This window comes from Colletes gigas, unplaced genomic scaffold, assembly GCF_013123115.1.
Source record: "Colletes gigas isolate AHSC1104 unplaced genomic scaffold, ASM1312311v1 Colletes_gigas_Sc00002, whole genome shotgun sequence".
NCBI classification, from domain to species: Eukaryota; Metazoa; Arthropoda; class Insecta; order Hymenoptera; family Colletidae; genus Colletes; species Colletes gigas.
Genome location: NW_025106631.1, coordinates 4,550,856 through 4,569,264, shown reverse-complemented (window position 1 = coordinate 4,569,264; position 18,409 = coordinate 4,550,856). Strand labels below are relative to the sequence as shown.

Sequence of the window (18,409 nt, the reverse complement as noted above, 5' to 3'; positions counted from 1 at the left end):
CGGGGATAGGGATAGAGACCCAACGCACGCGGGAAGGAACGAGAACGCGATCCGGAATCGCCGTGGGAGGGGGATGGAAGCAAAGACGACGAACGGAGGGCGAGTTTCGAGCGGAAAAAGGAAGGAAACACCGATCGGGATTTATCTATTTCGGCTGTGCAACGAGCTTTTCACTACGCTTTTCCTACCGATACGCTCGCAAAACCCATTCCTTCTAATTACAAATTAAAAGCTTCCAAGATCCTCCAGACCAGAACAGTCAAAGTGGTAGCAAAATTAAGGAAGATATTTCCATCTGCGTGGGAGATTAAGAAACCGAAAGTAATACGAGAATGCAGAGTTAATCTATAGTTCGAAGATGGTTCAGATCAGAATACTTCCTTAAAATGGCATCAAAATTAACGATATTTCCATCTACATAGGAGGCTCTTAAGAAACTCAAAGTAATACGAGAATGTAGAATTAATCTATAGCAATAGATTGGTACAGTTGTAGGAAGTACCACTTCCTTAAAATGGTACCAAAATTAACGAGAACATTTCCATCAGCATGGAAGGCTTTTAAGAAACTCGAAGTAATACAAACGATAATGTAATTAATAGAGTTGCTTTGCAAAAAGTATTCAAAAAAGTTTCGAAGATCGTCCAGACCAGAATGCTTCCTCAACACTTTTCACTAAGGAGCTAAAAAAATGAATTCTCAAGATTAGATGTTAAAGAAAGTAACTCTAAATAGAACTCCAGAATTTTATCGAGGCTATAAAAATAAGTTGGATAGCAACTTGTGGGTGTGCCAGTTTCCAAATGTTTACAAAACGAAGTTTCGATTTCAACGAAACGAGCAGGAAAATTACAATCAATTTCCTCCTGAAATACAAAAACTTGGGGTGCAAGTGTATCAAAAATCATTTCATCCAAAGAGTTTCCAAACGTACTACAACATCGTCAAGTTCAAGAAAACAGTATATATCGTTTCGAAGAGGATCTTTAAAAGACAGGAACGTGATAGAATGTCTTTTGCACGCGATTCGGGTAAAGGGGGGCACGTCTAGGGTATCGAAACGATTAGGGGACTAGGATCGAAACGAAAGGGAGACCGTGCGGCTTGAAACGAGAGCGAAGCAGCTAGAAGCGGAGGACGGTGAAGAGGAGGATGCGGTATCAGGATGGCATTCTCGACATCTGCGTCCCGTCCTTTTCCTTCCATCGAGGCTCACCTCGTCGAGCGGTGCTGATTCTTACCACTCCACCTTCTGTCGTTGCTCCCGGTGTCTCGACCCTGGCGAGAAGCACCTTGCTCGGTGCACCGTCCGCCCATGCAGTTCTCTTTGCCATAATTCATTCGCGAAGCCAGAGGGACGATCGATCGGCTAACGGGCACTCCGTGGTTTCTCCCTTTGCTTCGCTGTGCCAGTCGGTCGAGCGCGAATCAACGACCCGATAAAATCAATCCATCGATAACGTCTTTATTAAACGGAGAGCCAATTGATCGCGTCCGTAATGCAGGATCCAAGGGTTCGAAGCCGCGAACGTTGGTTCGCAGGAACAGTTGGACTTTAATTTTTGGGGCCACTCGAAAACATTTGTTTATTCGGCACACATCGGTGTTGAAATACCTCGGTGCACGGCTGCCAACGAATCCGACCAAATACTTGGAATGTCTCGGAGATTGAGAAACCCTACGACGGATCGTCTGCTCGGAGCACTTTCCATAAACTGAACATCGCAGGTTCTTCATACGAGATACGTGAAGCTTCCATTTGGCTTTCCAGAGGCCTCTACGATCTTTTGTTTCAATCCTGAAACCCGTCGAGGTGGATTTTTCACGGAAAATGATCGCGAGGCGATTCGGATGAGCATTTTCGTGGTGTCGAGCGGCTTGGCTGCATTTTCAGCGCCGGTGGCGGTCACGAGGGCGCGAACTAGTTCGTGAATCATGCCTAGAATGCTTTACATAAATTGCTCGGGACCGACGTCACGTTCTCGGACCCCGAGAGCACGAGGCGACCGCCGCGAGCTGGACGGAGAAGGAACAGCCGAGGCAGAAGTGACTCAGCCTATCCGCGCACGCACGCCGTCGCGCAGGACGCACCGGAGTACGACGATGAGAGTCGGAAACTACGGAAAGGTGAAAGTATGAGCGCGACTCATCAGATCCGTTCTCGGATATCCGATTCCGCGAAAAAGATTCTTGCGTGGATCGCGAACCGACGCGACGGTTGCGTCAGGACGCTACGATCGAGACGTGACCCAGATGAAACTTGGCTTATCTCCTCTACGAACAGTTTCTCACGAGACTCGCGACGCGATTACGGGGGCTTTCGCCTCTTGGACCCCGAAGAACGCTGGCTTTCTGCGAGATTTTGCTTTGGAGCCTTCGAAGACGGATTCGAGTTTTATTTTATGGGATATTGGGTCATCCTGGAGGCTCTGACTGTTACAACTAAAATAAAATAAGACGAGAATGTAGAATTAATCTATAGTGATAGATTAATACAGAATACTTCCTTAAAATGGCATAAAAATTAACGATATTTCCCATCAACATAGGAGGCACTTAGAGCAGATGATCCCAATTCAATAGGAGTGACAGTATTTGATGTTTAGCTGAGTTTTACTATGTTAGCATCTAAACGTTATTATTGCCCTCCTAGAATATAAAAAATTGGGGTGCAAATCGCTTCATTTACTATAAAGAGTTTCCAAACGTCTTAACAATATATATCGTTTCGAAGAGGATCTTTAAAAGACAGCAATATAATAGAATCTCTTTTGCACGCGAGGGTATCTTTTTTCACTGTCGATCACCGTTATCGACGAGGAAAATTTGTTTTGGTACCACATATTTCAGAGATAATTGATTACTCTGATACCAGCAACGAGGATTGTCATCCGAATAGAAACTAACTGGTACGTAACGATTCACGACTTTCTGCCACTGAATAGGCTAATTCCGAGTCGATAGAATGAGTAATCTTCCGGGACAATGAAATCACCGCCACGTTTCCAGACTTAATCAACATTCCTTGGCTCGCATACTACGCATACTATGTTGCATCAATCCGAATAGATAAAAATTGGATGGAGCAACGAGCGGAGAGCTGGGCGCGAAAGGATTTTCCATTCTAACTCTGGACAATGTTCCTTTGGTGGCCTTAGAAGTCGTGGAGCAGAACCACTTTGCGTCGAACCGCGACTATTTTGTGGTCGTTCTTCTAGGATTACTCTGTTTAACTTTTCTAATTGTTCTCCGGGGATGTGACTGTCTAAACCGGCGATAAGAGCTTGGGTACACCGAGCAGTTCTTCCTGGTGCCACCATGTACACCAGAGAAGCTTATTACAATAATTTCTGTCCCCACAAAAGCGTGTACTGTAGAAAAATTAGTCCTGAAACGCCACCTTCTTTTAAATTAATTTTTCCTTATCGAAATTAAAATGGCTGAAACGTTAAATGACGGGTTGGAATGCCTTTGGCTCGTATATGGGTTAATGGGAATGCCTGCACCCGTGTCGGGAGTAAGCAGAACCGATGCTGACAGCAGCTGCAAGGTTAGCAATCGTAGCCACAAAATTGCCAGGCGAACGGACAAAAGGATCTCTTTGTTGGCGCGAGACAGAACGCGACAATGTTTTATTTTTTTTTACGAAAAAGAATCAATCCTTTTTTTTTATTAACGCTTAATCTCCATAATGTTTTTTTTTTTGACAATGTATCGCAGCCAGAGACATGCATATATGACACGCACACGTACTTAATTACACTTATGCTCGACACTATTCGATCGCAGCGCACGTATTCGCAATCGTTTCGAAGTGGACGAGTCGCGTTTCGGTGTGTTTGTTCAACGTGTTCTCGCATCCGAGAGAAAAGAAATTCTTGTTTTCCTTTCGTCGTCGATGCCCCGCGGCCTTAATGACTGACGCTTCGAGTGCTCCTGTCGTCCGCCATGCTAAGCGCCGGAGATTTCTGCAACAGGCGACAAAGGTCTCGAATGAGTAATTTCAGGGCCACTTTTAATCTTCCGATTGAAATCGAGTAAGTTTTTTAGTGTAAATCTTTCGATCGGAAGCGAGCTGGACGCCTGTCTATGGGCGCCATTTTTGAATACTGCACTTTATTTGAAAAATAATATTATATAATATTAATTTTGAGTCGAAACGTTTGAATATTGTCGAGAACTGTGATATTCAATCTTTGGAGTAGGAAGATTAAACTACTCGAAATTAATGTTTATCGATAGTGGGTATTACAGATAAAAATCAGTATTGAAATTTACGAGAAAATAATTAATTATGTGTTACATCTTATCTAATATGTACGTAATAAACGGATGATTGAAATTTAAGAAAGAAACGTGATAATTGAAGGTTTACATTTCGTTTCTGTTTATCGAATTCTTTTCGAAAAGTGATTTTTTCAGATCACGGTCTTTCTTGCTAGGCTTGTTCGAAGATAAATGATCGTAGAATCGTGTGAAATACGTACGACCCTTTCGATGATGTCCTCCGCGGCGTTCACCTTCGCGGGCCTAGCTGGAATTCCTTTCTTCGGTTCCCGGTCCATCTTATGAATCATCTTATAGACGCTCGAGTTCATCAAGTGATCGTAGTTCGGTAGATTCGTCTTCTCGTACTTCTTGAAGTTCACTCTGCGCCAATCAATTATCGACGATTACCAATGCATACTTCGTTCTGGATTATTAACGTACGCTATAATACCGCTGCTCACGGTATGAATAAAATCAACTTTCAAATCTGTTGCACCGTTTTAGTTATACAATCGTTGGTTAGATCTTATTTTATAATTGTCCAGTTAATTATTTTATTGCTGCAATCTTTCATTTATTTTATTACTTAAAGCAAACAAGGCATTAGTGTTACGAAATCTCTAAATTTGTTAGTACGTATATATTAAAAAATGTTCAGATGTTCCTACAGTAACAAAATATACTTTCTACATCGCGATAATTTCAAAAACTTCGATAAAAAATAAAATTGTCACGTTTAATTTGACATCCAAAAAGAAGTAAGCATGGCGCGTGTTTGTCCAAGGGAAATTGTTTCGCGTTGCAAAAATATTTTCAGAGGCTCCTGTCGTCCAAAGAAATCCAAGCGCCATTTTTGAAAGCGATGCAAAATTCGTTTGTGATCACAGAGAATATACTTCTATTCGTTTATTTATCGGTGCTTATCAATATTTTGGAGCCACAAAGATAAATGGATGGCCAATTTTATTAAATTAGGTACATGTGGATCGTTAACTTAAATATTAATATTTTCTTTTAATTCAGCGAGAGACGTTGCGTACAATATCTAGATTAATTGGACGAATTTTGTTAAAAATTATTCGCATACTGCAGCTACAAAAATTTTAGTAGCTTATTTTTCTATGATATTAGGTTGTACCATAATTATTATTTTTTACAGCTAGCGAGATAAAATATTTAAATGCACGTTTATGTGTATCATTATGAAGCGTGCAACCTCAATTACTCATACATTATCGGCGCATCGTTGTGCCGTCTGACTAATATGAATTGTAATCTTAGGAATGTCTTTAAGCAAAGAGGTCACGAGATCGCTTCGAGTCGAACAGTTCGATCAAGCAAAGGAGGAAATTAAAAAAAGAACAGAGGCACTAAACCCTTCGTTCGTTTTAATCTTCTTTCCAAACTTCTACCAAGTTATTTAAAATAATTGTGTTACAACCCAATGCCTGTAAGCTTTGCATTAATAAGATTAGGATTCATTGAAGGACGTATTACAATAACTTCTCACGTGTTAATGTTCGTCAGGATTATTTTATTTAGTAAATGTTTGTTATAGCGGAACAGGTTAAAATCATCGTATCGAGAATGCGATGAGTGGTGCGCACGCGGATGATTTCGTAGCGAGAGGAGTTAATTGAAAGCTGTTTCCATCGAATCGACAAGAAAAGGTAGCCTCACCCTAGGGCTCTGCCTCGAATAACTTCCGCCTGGGAAGATAGAACCTCGGCGATCATTTCGTCGTTGAAGAAATCATTCGGACACCTCCATCTGCGGCCGAGAGTCAGCTCGACCTGCTTAGCCTGGGGCCAGAGATCTTGCGAAGGTTTCCTCCCTCTTTGCTGCATTCTTTGCTGCAAAACGCGAAACCGTCATTCGACCATTGAAGTTAACGTTCTGCGACCCGGGTTCTACCCAGGGATTCACGTGCTTCGCGGCTAAATAACCAGGTAACGTGCGTGACACGGATACTTTCACTTCCCGCGAAGTTTAAGGACCTTAAAACTCGAAGGGCAACACAATTTCGAACGAACGTTCTACCGTACGATGTCACGGATAAATTCTAGACGTTTAATGGACGTTCAACGTTCGCTTCGGCTCTCTTAAGCTCCGTTTCACTCAGGCAACTTTCAAAAACCTTCCTTCAAACCACCATTTTTATACGATTTTCAACGTTCTACTCTATTAATTTGTTAATAATTTTGATCGATCTCGATAGTTGCTCGATATAAACGCAGCTTCAGGAGCACTGCGAGGGGAGGACGTACGAGAATGTGTATTTCATAGGGGGTCGTGCCAAATTGGACATTTTTTGGACCAACATACTGGATCGAGCTGAAATTTGGATTCTTTGAGATAAAACCTGAAATGCATCTAAATTTCAGCCAAACGACGAAATTCACGAGAAAAGGAGCATATCCCAGGGAACAAGTAACGTATACATTCCACATCACTCTCCGGAATACCTGTAACTCCTGTATAACTTGATCTTTTGGCGCTAGATTCGGATCTGGTTCGAAACTTCCTACAATACACAACGCTTCGTTTTCGTTACCGTTACTTGGCGAAACAGTTACGTGAAAAACTGATCCTTTAGAATTATAAAAGTTACCTCCAACGTCGGTTCGTTGGTAAAGGGAATGAATGAATATTTACCATGGGAGGGCGCCGGGCTGGGCGACTTTAGAACTTTGGTCTCGTAAGAGACAACGAACTTCTTCACCCTGCTTCCCTCTTCGCTCTTCACTGACAATGTTCCGTCCAGTTCTTGCGTCTCGGTGTCCTCCTCCTCCTCTTCGACGCTTTGCTCGACCATCCGCGTGTGATGGTGCTCGTCGTAGTACGCGGTGTACGAGAAATCCTCGGTGAACTCGGTCACGTCCTGTTCCTCCGTGTCCTCCAGATCCTCGTGATCCTCGTCCTCGGATTCCTTCGCCGTCTCTTTCGGCTCCTCGGCCTCTGAAACATCGTAACAACGCATTCACCACCAAGACCATAAACTGCACGATCTAAAACTTGTAACTTTGTTCAAATTCGTTCGCTAGTTAAGACTGGAAAACACATAGAACCAAATAAGTCACGACGTATTCGTAAACTATTGAAGATCTACGAACGGGCCTGAAGTAAAATTTGCCAAGCGTGCACGGTGGTCGCGTCAATTTGTTCGCGTCCGTATTTTGGACGCGCGTCGAGTGAATTCTGACCTGGTTGCGCGGCGCGTTGGCATCGCCTCAAAAGCCATAAACGCGTGAAATTTGAAAATATGTTCGCGGCCGGCCGTAGGATTACCGATCGAGACCAAGCTAAAGGAGCCTAACCTCGGCGCGACTCGTCGCTGTCGTCGGCTACGACGCCATTTTGGGCGCCGCTGAGCTCCATGATCTTCTGCAGCTGCTCGGATACGATTCTCAGGTGGGTCTCGATCTCGCTGGGTAGCTGCTTCAGGGCCAGCAGTTGTCTCTGTACGTTGTCCAGCTGCTTCTTCAGGTCGATCTCCGAGTTCACCAGCTCCCTGATCTTTTCTTTGTCGAACTTCGACGACAGGTCCGCCATCTCTCTCTCGATCTCGTTCAAAACGGTCTCCCGCGTCGAATGCTCGCGGCTCGCGTCCTCGTCGCGCGCGGTTTCCGTCACCACGGCCGTCTCCTCGTCGCGGGAAACGTTCTCTTCCGGTCGTTGATCGGTGTCGGACTCTTCCGGTCTCGAGGACTCCGCCTTCGATTCCGGACGCGACTCCGCCTCGCGTTCTTGATCCGATCTACAGCCGGGGTCTGGGGTCGCCGACGGCGTCGCCTAAATTCAGACAAACAGCTACAGAATTGGGGGGATCGTGCAGAGCGAACTGTCTGTTTGGTCTGGTCGTGCAAAGAAGCGGGACTGAAATGCGCACAGAATTCCCTTTCTTCTCCTCTCCGCACGAAACTTTTCGTCCATCGGGTTATAGATAGAGATGGGATTTCAAGCTAGCTTCCAACTCTTGGCTCGGTTTAAGCTCGCCTCTTAATCGCGCACTTTGGAAACGAAGAGGCTCCCGATGGTTGAGAAAGCAAACTCCGACGACACCTCGAGAAAGTATGCTGCCTTTTACAGGAAAAGTCCAAACTGATTCAGACGTTGTTTAAATTAGCAAATAAATTCACGGTCTTAGTCGCGGAAGTTTGCGATTGTCTCTGCAGATGGCCTGGATCGTGAATTTTTTTCATAATTTAAATATGTATCTCTTTTAAAACATTATACGTGAATTATCAGAGTTTGGTCTCGCGACCATTATGGATTTCAATGATTCGAACGACTCGATTGACTCGAAGATGGCGACTTTTGGTACCCGTCGTTGATAATCTCAAAATTAGAGAAGGTAGGAACAGGTTAGGCCGTGTAATACCTTCGAAAAATTCAAATTTCCATCGATCCCGGATTCTGTGCGCATTTGGGTTGATCGTTATCGTTACGAGTACTTTACGTTCGATACGGAGAGTTAGTACTCGTGTTCGTTTCCGGAGAACGGACAGGATATCGGGATAGATCGTCGTTCCGGACGAGACAGCTGCGTCCCAACAACTTCTATTATTTTTTTCTTTTTTTCTTTTTTTGTTTGGCATTAAAGGGTTATCGAGACTCTAGCAATGGGTGCATCCAGATACATTTGCTTTTTATTTCGAACGTACTTTTTTTTTTTCTCGACAATCCATGTTTGTGCGTACATTGACAATGAGAGTATATGTAAGATACGATACATGCATCGATCTACGCGTGCATGATAACGCGAGATTCGAGAGTTCTACTCTACACTCGTTAGACTAGATGCGAATGAATTCGACGTGCTAGTGACGATCACTTTCGACTTTTGTATTTTTCTTTTTTAATAAGTATTGTACTACGGTTACGTGTACTTGCGGGGCCGTGCGTTACACCGTCCCGAAACAAACGATTCGTTTACCTCGTGGAACGTTAGGGTGCCTCAGAAAATCTTGGTCTCTTTGCTCTCTGGAATCTTTAAATTATTCATCGAAATAGTAGGAAATCTATTTTGTTGATTACGAAAATATATCTTGAATTTCTTTTGAATTGCCAAGAAAGTGTAACTCTATAATTCATACTCTCAGGAATTTTCGAAAGAATACAATCGCTAGTTCAGAATTTGATTCGTCCAATTACCACGTTTTACAGAGAACGAAGTAAGAATAATGGCAGAAGACCATGGATTGCCCCGCTGGAAAATTAAATTTGGTCCTAATTACCGAATAAAAGTTTTAAAATATATTTTCTGGGGCACCGTACCGATCGAACAGAGAATAAAGTACCGATTAACCCCTCAGAGTCGGTCCACCACGGTACAGACTCCCGCCAAGATTATTATAAGTATCGTACAGATAAGAATCTTGAATCCATATTAAACTGAGTTAATAAGACGTATGTATATTAGTGAACGAGTTTATCGGAATACGCGACTCGCTGGTTCCGGTGACGGAAACGGAGAGTCGCGGTCATCCGTCGCTGAGGGGTTAAGGTAGATGCTGTTACTTTAGTAAAACGTTACAACGATCGAAATAAATCGAGTATTAGTTAATTATTTTTCTGTGCACGGCCCCAGGGACAAGTACCAACAGCCTCTAGTCACGAGAAACATGTTACATGTTACACTGGACATGAAGATACAGAACACACACTTTACGACGAACACTGTTTCATTATCATTTTCGTTTCTATACGTTTACAGATGGCCCATGATGATCTAGCGTCTGTTAGGGATGTCCTAGAACATGTGACGTCGTTTTAAATCTAAACATAATCGTAAGCATTATAACAGTACTGTCCGATGTTGGCGTCATACTCGGTTATAGACCATCGAACGATCTACTTGTACATGTACAATAAGATGATCGAGGTGCATGGCACGAACGCGTACGCGACCAGTCTCGTGAAATCGACGCCTATGCGATTCGTCAGGCCCTCGTAGAGGATCGTCGGGACGAACGACAACCGGCGACCGTCGCGATCGCCGTCCTGGACCGCCTTCTTCTCTACGTCCTTCGATCCGCGGGCGAAGATCAACGGAAGCCAATCGAAATCGCGAACGAAACCGCGGAGAAGGTTCGCGAGGCTCGTCGAGGTTTCTCGGGGCACGGTGACTCTGGAGGACCTCGATAGACGCCTGCTACCGCGATGGAACACCTCGGCGCTGATGAAGTCTTTCGAGGAACGAATCAGATCGCTCCTCGACGAGGAATCGGAAACACTCTGGAGAACCTGGCGACGAACGTAACGAACGATCGAACCTAGCGACTCGAGATGCATCTTAGCGACGCGTTCCGCGTAACGAGCGCGAACGAACAGCTTCCGCTTGGAGGAGACCACTGAGGACGGACGCGTCGGGAAACGATCGAGCAGACCGTTACGGATCAAGCACCTCTCCAAGTAACGACCCTTCGTCTTGATCATCGTCGAGCTCCTCCTCCTGGCGGCGCGTACGCCGACCGGCGACGGAACGCCCTTGATATAATTCGTCAGACACTCGAGGTTCTTCCGGATCACGCGCTGGAAGTAACGACCCTTAAAGTAGAGACGCCTGCGGGTCCGCGAGCACGGCGCCGCGGCGCTCGTCGAGCGTTCCAGGTACGCGAACACGTCGGAACGCAGACGAACGACCAGGAACCGGACGGTCCTCGCGAGGATCCTCTCCGCGTAACGGGTCCGTCTGCACGAGACCTCTTTCTCGCCAAGTAGATCGAACAGCTTGCTCGAGGAGGCGCCGTCCGAGCCCTCGAGCAGCCCCTCGAGCAGCCCCTCGACCACCCGTTTCAGATACGTCTCGAGGTAACGACCCCTCATCCTGGACCTCGAGGATTTCTCGACGCCCCCGCGACGCGGTTGCTTCTCGGACTGGTCCGCGGCCAGGACGACGGCTGGTGTCGCGCGATCGCGGTCGTCGTTCGGCTGGCAGAGCCGCTCCCTGAACGAGGACCTCGGTTTCGTCGGTTTCTTGGCCTCGACGTGGCCCCTCTTCCCGAACAGGCACCCCCGTAGGTAGTGCGCCCTCGTGTAGAACCGTTTCAATCTGCGCTTGCACGGCGGTCGTCGCGCCACGGGCGCGTTCTCCCTGCGTTTCGACAACTGGGGCGTCGTGACTACCTCCCCGTCGCGGGACGAGCATCGACTCGGGTCGATCTCGAGATACGTGACGAACACCTCGGGACGCGTGGCGAGATACTCGAGCTGTTCCTGTTCCGGCGAGCAGGGAACCTCGACCGACGAACGATCGTCCTCCTCGACTATCGCCAGCGTTTCGTTACTGGCCATGTTTACCTCGGGAGTCGGGGGCTCCGGGGTCTTTTCGTCTTCCGGTTTCAGCAGCCCGCTCTCCAGCAGCCGGTCGGTGATGGTCCTTCTTTGCTGCTTCTTTATCACCACTCTGTACGACTCGACCTCGGTCTCTTCCTGTTCCTCGGGCTTCTTGCGGGGCGCCGGGATCGGCCGCTGTGGCTTCTGCAGGAACACGGACGTGCGTTTCAGCTGCTCCACCAACGGCGGCTCGGACGTCGCGAGATTCTGCAGCTCCTCTATCACCTTCGACTGCTTCAACGACGTCACGCGGGGACGGAGCTTCTTGAAGTTCACCCTGGAAACGCGGCAAACAATTTTACATTTTATAGCTCACAATTATTTCAGACGCGCGTCCTACAAATTATAGCGCTCCCTTAAATTGCTTGTCAAAATTATTAATGGTCATGGTCACTCGAGATCCTTCAGGGTTACTCGCACTTTCGTCTCAAAGTAATGCTGCTAATACATTCTTTGTGTCTGTTGACTTTTTTAATGTTCGAGAAATTTATATATCAGTTGAATTAATATTTGTAAAGAGATAGATAAATTTATTCAACGAGGATGATCCCTTTGGGACGGAAAGAAGTATACACGTGTGTTGTTCTTGCACGAGAAAAAGGCACAGAGTGTTTACATCTCCAATCCATTACAGGTATTGATCGTTATTGGTCGAAAACGGCGACAAAAATCGGCAATTTTAGTGAATAGTTTGTCTCATGCAATTTCAATATGGCCGTCGTCTTCGTCCAACAACAGAGGCAAGAATGGGAATGTAAACACACTGTGCCTTCTTCTCGTGTATGAACAGTACACGCGCAACTCTTGAACCTTTTTTACTTCTCATATAAAGAAGCATATTTTTGTCCAACTAAAGGTAAAAATCGTTTTGGAAGCATTCTTTTGGAAATGTACGAAACGTTTGAAGGAAATTCTTCAATGTTTGACGAAAGTTTTGCGAGGTGCAAAGAAGAAACGACGAATCGGTACCCCAAAACTCCTTTATCGTTCAGGAGCTCCTCTTCCTCTAGAATGAGCTGCGCGATCTCGTCGTCGGTGAGGTTCTGATTGGGCACGATCTCGCTGTTCGTGTCTTTGGGCTTGTCCGGGAGCGGTTCCACTTCTGGCTTGACCTCCTCCTCGAGCGGCTGTTCCTCGTACGTGATCGTCACCTCCGTCCGCTCGATCACGGTCTCCTCCTTCAAGATCTCCTCCGGGAACAGCGGCGGCAAGTCTGCGAGCTAACCAATCCGATTACGACGAGGAAACGACGATCGATATCTCTTATTAATCATAAGTCTACGGGTCCGCGTCGAGAGTCGAAACGTTATGATTCATTCCCCAACAATTAACGCCGTTGACTGTCCGCTGACCCACATGTGGGTCGGGACGGTTTTGACTCAGGAATTCGCCGAACAGAAAATAAATATCCCCCGGTCGCCGATAATTTAAAAACTCCTTATACCGGATATCGTAGTTATAAATATTTTCGCGATTCCGGGGGCAGTGAACGGCGTTAATAAATCGTCTAAAAATAATTAAGCTGTTTCCATTCATATTTCGATCCGACCGCGCGACGATTTAGTCTTTAGACGATTTAGAATCCGAATATCGGTTGAATAATGGCGACCGGCTCGCCTTAACCGCGATCTGCTGCCGAAAACTCACGATTTATCGCAGGAAGCCATTAATAAGCGCTCAAAATCGTGATTAATCGCAGGAAATCATTATTCAAGCGATCCGTGTTCGATCTATTTTAACCATGTGGTACTATTTTAAATTCCCATAGAGCGTGTTTACTCTTAGATTGTCAATAGATTTATTTTCACGAGCCGGGGGTGCAATTTCCCCGGGGTTGCAGCGTCGACGAGACTACGCGTACAGTATCGCAGGGTTTAAAAAAAAAGGGTCGATCGATGTTGGTGGTGGTACCTACTGGGATCTTGTATGGAACGATGTTCTCCTCGGACAGCGCCTCCAAAGCCTTGAGGGGATCTTCTTGTCTGCGCAACAACCGTGGCCGATTAGCTGGTTCTGGGCTGAACGTGACGACCCGGTCGCGTTTCTTTTTTTTTTTTCTTTACGCGAAACGTGCAACGATTTTCGACTCGTTTCCCGAAAGGCCGACGCCTCTGAGCCGGTCCGCGCGCGAAAGGGTAATGAGGGATCGGGGAGAACAAACCGCGGCGCTCGGTGTAAATGCCAGCAATAAAATCGCCGACCAATGATAAACAGATTTCATTCTGGGTCACCTATTTATAAGTGTTGCAATTCGTTGCCACACGTATGCCCGTACGCCGGGATATTCTGGCCCCCGGCGTATATTATTATAATGCGCGCGAACGTGCATGGACAACCGTGTGCGTTGCTCGCGCGATTCCGTCAACGATCGTTTCCAGAAAAGAAAAAAAAAAATAATAATTTCGTCGACTAATGGACCGTTCGAACGATGGATCGACGGCGTCGAGAAGCGTCGCCGGGCGATGAATCAGCCCGACGCGTATACGAAATAAAATTCTCGCGTGTCGAAAGTAGTTCAAGTTAAGCTTCGCGGTCCAAGAGGATCGAGACGATGCAACAACGTGTCGTTGACATTGGGACGCGATTATTTTCACGGTTAACTTGACCGAGTCACTTCCGACGGACGACGAAAGCTTTCGTCCTAGGCCAGGCTCGACCAACGCGAATTCGTCGCTCGAGTCGCCGAGGAAGACGGCGTCTTTAGGGGTGGTGGTCCAGGCGGCGATATCGAGCGAAACGAGCCCTCTAGATATCGTGTCGAAAGCCGATAATTAATTACGTCGAACGATATTGCAAGCGTTATTGACGATGTGCTCGATAATTGTTTCAACATTTCATTCCAACGATTTTCAATAGAATTTTTTCAGAGAAACTTACATTAGATTTTCCAGGGGGTTTACACTCTGTTTTTATTTATGTCCCGGGGCTTGTGTGTGTTTTACGTTGTCGTAGAAATGAGGCAATGTTTTTATTAGGAATCTTCTCTTTTCGCTAACTTACCTTAACACACCCAAAACGAAATTATTCCCCGCTCGCATGAGCTCCTCGTGCGCCTGACCGTGGGTCAAGCTGCTGATGGGTTGATCGTTTAGTCTCACTACGACGTCGCCGACCTTCAAGCCCATGCATTCTGCGAGGCTTTCCTCCGATACCTGAGAAACACATTTTTCTATCTCTAAACCACCCTCGAGGCACAGCCAACCACGGAATAACACGACAATGACAGGGGTGTAACTATTCTAAATATTTAAACCCCTAATTAGAACCTAGAGATCGTCTCCTAGAAGCGTGTGAGTTTGTAAACTTTAAATTTATAGGTTTTTTCAACCCTCTGCGGTCCGAGACATTTTGGTATCTCGCTATTCAGCCACTGCTATTTATAACCGACTGCTTCTGCGTATTTCCTTATCGTAGCAACGAAGACCCAATTTGCAGTAGTATATTTAATGTATGCGCGGCAATAACTTGCAAAAATATGTTTCAGTCTTCGTATATTTATCGAGAATATTTAGACGGTCGTTATATCGTACGACAAATATTTGCGTTTGAATTTCTTTAAAAAGAAGATAAGTACACCGGTGCACGAGAAAATAACACACGTCAAAACATCAGTCATCGTCTCGTGACATAATATCGCGGGCAAAAATATCTCATGACGAATATCACGGTTATTTCTAATTATATTTTTGTTAATTTAATTAGCGAACGTGTAATAGCTTTACTATTTTCAGTTCACTGTTCATCGTTAGCGAATGCTTTTTATTATAACAATATGTGCGTGTATTATCAAGCGAAAGCGTGAGCGGGGGAGGAACTCACAATATATCTACACTTGACTCATTAACCCCCTCCCCCCAAATTGATGATGTGTCATACTTTCGTCTGTGATTAATTTGTCGTGGGATATTTTTGCCTATGATGTTTCATCATACAAATTTTTTTTATATTTACTGGGTACATTAATGACCTCTGTTGTACCAAAAAGCTTGCCAACGAAATGAGAAAATGTTGCCTGTCTTTGGTAATGCTTTTTAAAATTCCAAAAACTGTCATACTTTTTTTGAAATTTTACGAGAAACGAGGGTGGTCCATCCCGTCAAAAGAATTTAGACGATATCCTCAGCAGTTTGCGAGAAAACTGTATTTACCGCCCTGTTCACACTAAGCGTCGATAACGTAGAAGTAGAGATCATTCAAAATGATCCAAGCATTCCTACCTTATCGACGATGTAAACGAGTATGTATATTCCTACGAGTATGCAACCGTTCGTGCATCGATGCATTTGCATAGTCGTTCACGAGGACACGAAATCGGTATCAAATTGTTTAAATTAACTTTGATACGGATGTAAAACCAAACTTTTATTAATTTCTTCTACAAACGAAATTATGGCAAATCCATTTAATCTTTGACTTCTTCGTCGATAAAAGGATACGCAGAGTATCCCAGATATTTCTATACCAATCTCATGAGTGTGTTTTGCAAGTAAAGATAACAAATTTGCAAGATAAATTTTGAAGAACCGTGTGCATTAACAATAGCGTGCTCTAATGGTATAATAACAGTAGCGAAAACAAAGGATACGTACTCTGATGACAGTCAGTGGCTGTGGAAAATCGCTTCCACCGGCCAATCGAAATCCCCATGGTGTGTTGTCGAATTTTGTGAATTTTATGTTGACAGCCATGTTGATCTACATCTGAAAATCGTGCGTTCGCGATCACGTTGAAATCGCCGTGACCTCCACGTTCGAAAGATCAATCCCGAAAGGGATTTCCGCTTAGGTTCGATCGATTACGTAACACGAAACAAACAGAATTAGTTCGGCGAGGTTGAATTTCCTCGAGCTGCTTCGTCGATCGCGTTGACGCGCAGTGTTGGGCATTAATCTATTTAGTTAATGGCAACTTGAAAACAATTAAAAAGTCTCGTTGTCGATTACGATCAACGAGCGAGACGATTTCAATGTTAATTGTCAATTGTCAATTGAATTGCATTTTGCCCAACACCGAGTGCGCGCGTCGACCGGAACCGCATGCAATTCGAATCTGAAAGACTCCGGAACTTGGCGCACGATCGTTCGCGCGCGAGCTCACGGTCGTTCGTTAATTTATTCTTCCGGTTTCCGGCGGTGGACGCACGAAAGAAGAAAACCAACAGAATCGATAATGACATTGACATTGAAAAAATACTCAGAAACCATAATTTGTAAAATAGAAGGAAATTGCACGTGAATACTAAAAGTCACCCTCGTTACGTAATACCGATTAAAACCAACAACGAACCGTGGGCCACGTAGATCGATCGGTCACGATCGAGGATTTCCGGGGTCGTTTCGATTCCAGCGCGTGCGATCGAACGTTCGTCTTCCGGTGGTGCGAAATACGAGGTAAAATCGAAATGAAAAAAAAAAAAAAAAAAAATCGAAACGTCGGAACGCAGTGTCCGCCGCGAGGAATTCGTAGTATGTACGCGGAAGTGGCCGCACGCGTCGACCGAAACGAATATAGTCTAGGCGGCGCGATGAATTTACACAACGATTCGCCTCTAACTCCGTTACTTGCCAGTAAGTTTCGCGGTTTGGGATCGTCGCAGGAACGATGCACCACTATGCACAGGGTAAATTGCTATATCACTGGATTCATCGAGAGCACAAAAGCCGACCGATCGATCACGGCGGAACCGACCGATCGAACGAACGAACGAACCGGCCAACTCTCGAACACGCACAAAACGGTGTCACGATAAAGTTTGCCAGAAGGCAAATCGCAGCTGCCGACTCGAACGCCACAAATACACGGCCCCTTCTCCCCCCAGCATCCCCGTTCCCTGCACCCCCTGCTAACCAATCGCAAAACAGTAGGAGGAAGCAGGCTCGATCTATTTACTGATCGATTTATTTAGATTCGGGTCCTCGATTTCCTCGTCGTCCTACGAACCGTCGATTCGCTTCATCGCCGTCTGGCGCTTCGTAGAGCTTCGGGGATTCGAGGAAGAAGTAGCTGATTCCAAAGGTTCTACCATAGTGAATGTATTATTTCATGAATACCTACGAAAAAGTATTCAACAACATTCCCCTAGAGCGTCGAACAAACTTACTAAAAATCAACAACAGATTTTTTAGAAAAATCGACAGGGGGTAGGTGGAGAAATTTTTCGACAAAATTAAAAAATTTCAGATCGTCTTGAAAAAATTATTTCCGGTTTCAGGGGTTAATTACAATAATTTTTGGTGAATAGACATACCCCCGAAATCCTACAGATTTCCGAGAAAAAAATTCGAGAAGGTGGACAAATTTTTCGGCGAAATTGAAAAGTTTCAAATCGTTCTGGAAAAATTATTTTCGATTTCAGGGGTCCATTACAATCATTTTTAGTGAACAGACATACCCCCGAAATCTTACACACTTTCGAGAAAAAAATTCGAGAAGGTGGAGAAATTTTTGGACGAAATTAAAAAATTTCAAATCATTCTGGAAAAATTATTTTCGGGTGCGGGGGTCAATCACAATCATTTTTGGTGAATAGACATACCCCCGAATTCCTACGCATTTTCGAGAAAAAAATTCGAGTAGGTGGAGAAATTTTAGGACGAAATTAAAAAATTTCGAACCGTTTTGGAAAAATTATTTTCGATTACAGGAGTCAATTATAATCATTTTTGGTCAATAGACATACCTAAAAAATCCTACGCATTTTCGAGAAAAAAATTCGAGTAGCTGGAGAAATTTTTTGATGAAATTAAAAGATGTCAAACCGTTCTGAAAAAATTATTTTCGATTACAGGAGTCAATTATAATC

The 18,409-nt window shown here is 44.8% G+C and overlaps 1 protein-coding gene across 3 annotated transcripts; it reads right to left on the bottom strand.

Moving 5' to 3' along the window:
* Positions 1-3,669: 3,669 nt before the first annotated feature.
* On the bottom strand, positions 3,670-17,358 carry LOC122400228 (protein IWS1 homolog). Of its 3 annotated transcripts, XM_043401591.1 has the most exons (12): positions 17,173-17,358; positions 16,197-16,307; positions 14,608-14,759; positions 13,523-13,589; positions 12,577-12,827; positions 11,572-11,884; positions 7,587-8,061; positions 6,925-7,227; positions 6,735-6,793; positions 5,950-6,122; positions 4,488-4,650; positions 3,670-3,968 (listed from the first exon to the last, which is right to left on the bottom strand). In XM_043401591.1, exons 2-12 carry the CDS (start codon positions 16,293-16,295, stop codon positions 3,912-3,914), a joined length of 2,112 nt encoding a protein of 703 aa, XP_043257526.1. In that variant the 5' UTR covers positions 16,296-16,307; positions 17,173-17,358; the 3' UTR covers positions 3,670-3,911. The 3 variants fall into 3 exon arrangements, with proteins under 3 accessions (XP_043257526.1, XP_043257533.1, XP_043257519.1); XM_043401598.1 differs by lacking the exons at positions 3,670-3,968; positions 4,488-4,650; positions 6,735-6,793 and having other exon boundaries at positions 5,952-6,122; XM_043401584.1 differs by lacking the exons at positions 3,670-3,968; positions 4,488-4,650; positions 5,950-6,122; ... (1 more) ...; positions 6,925-7,227; positions 7,587-8,061 and having other exon boundaries at positions 8,704-11,884.
* Positions 17,359-18,409: the final 1,051 nt, after the last annotated feature.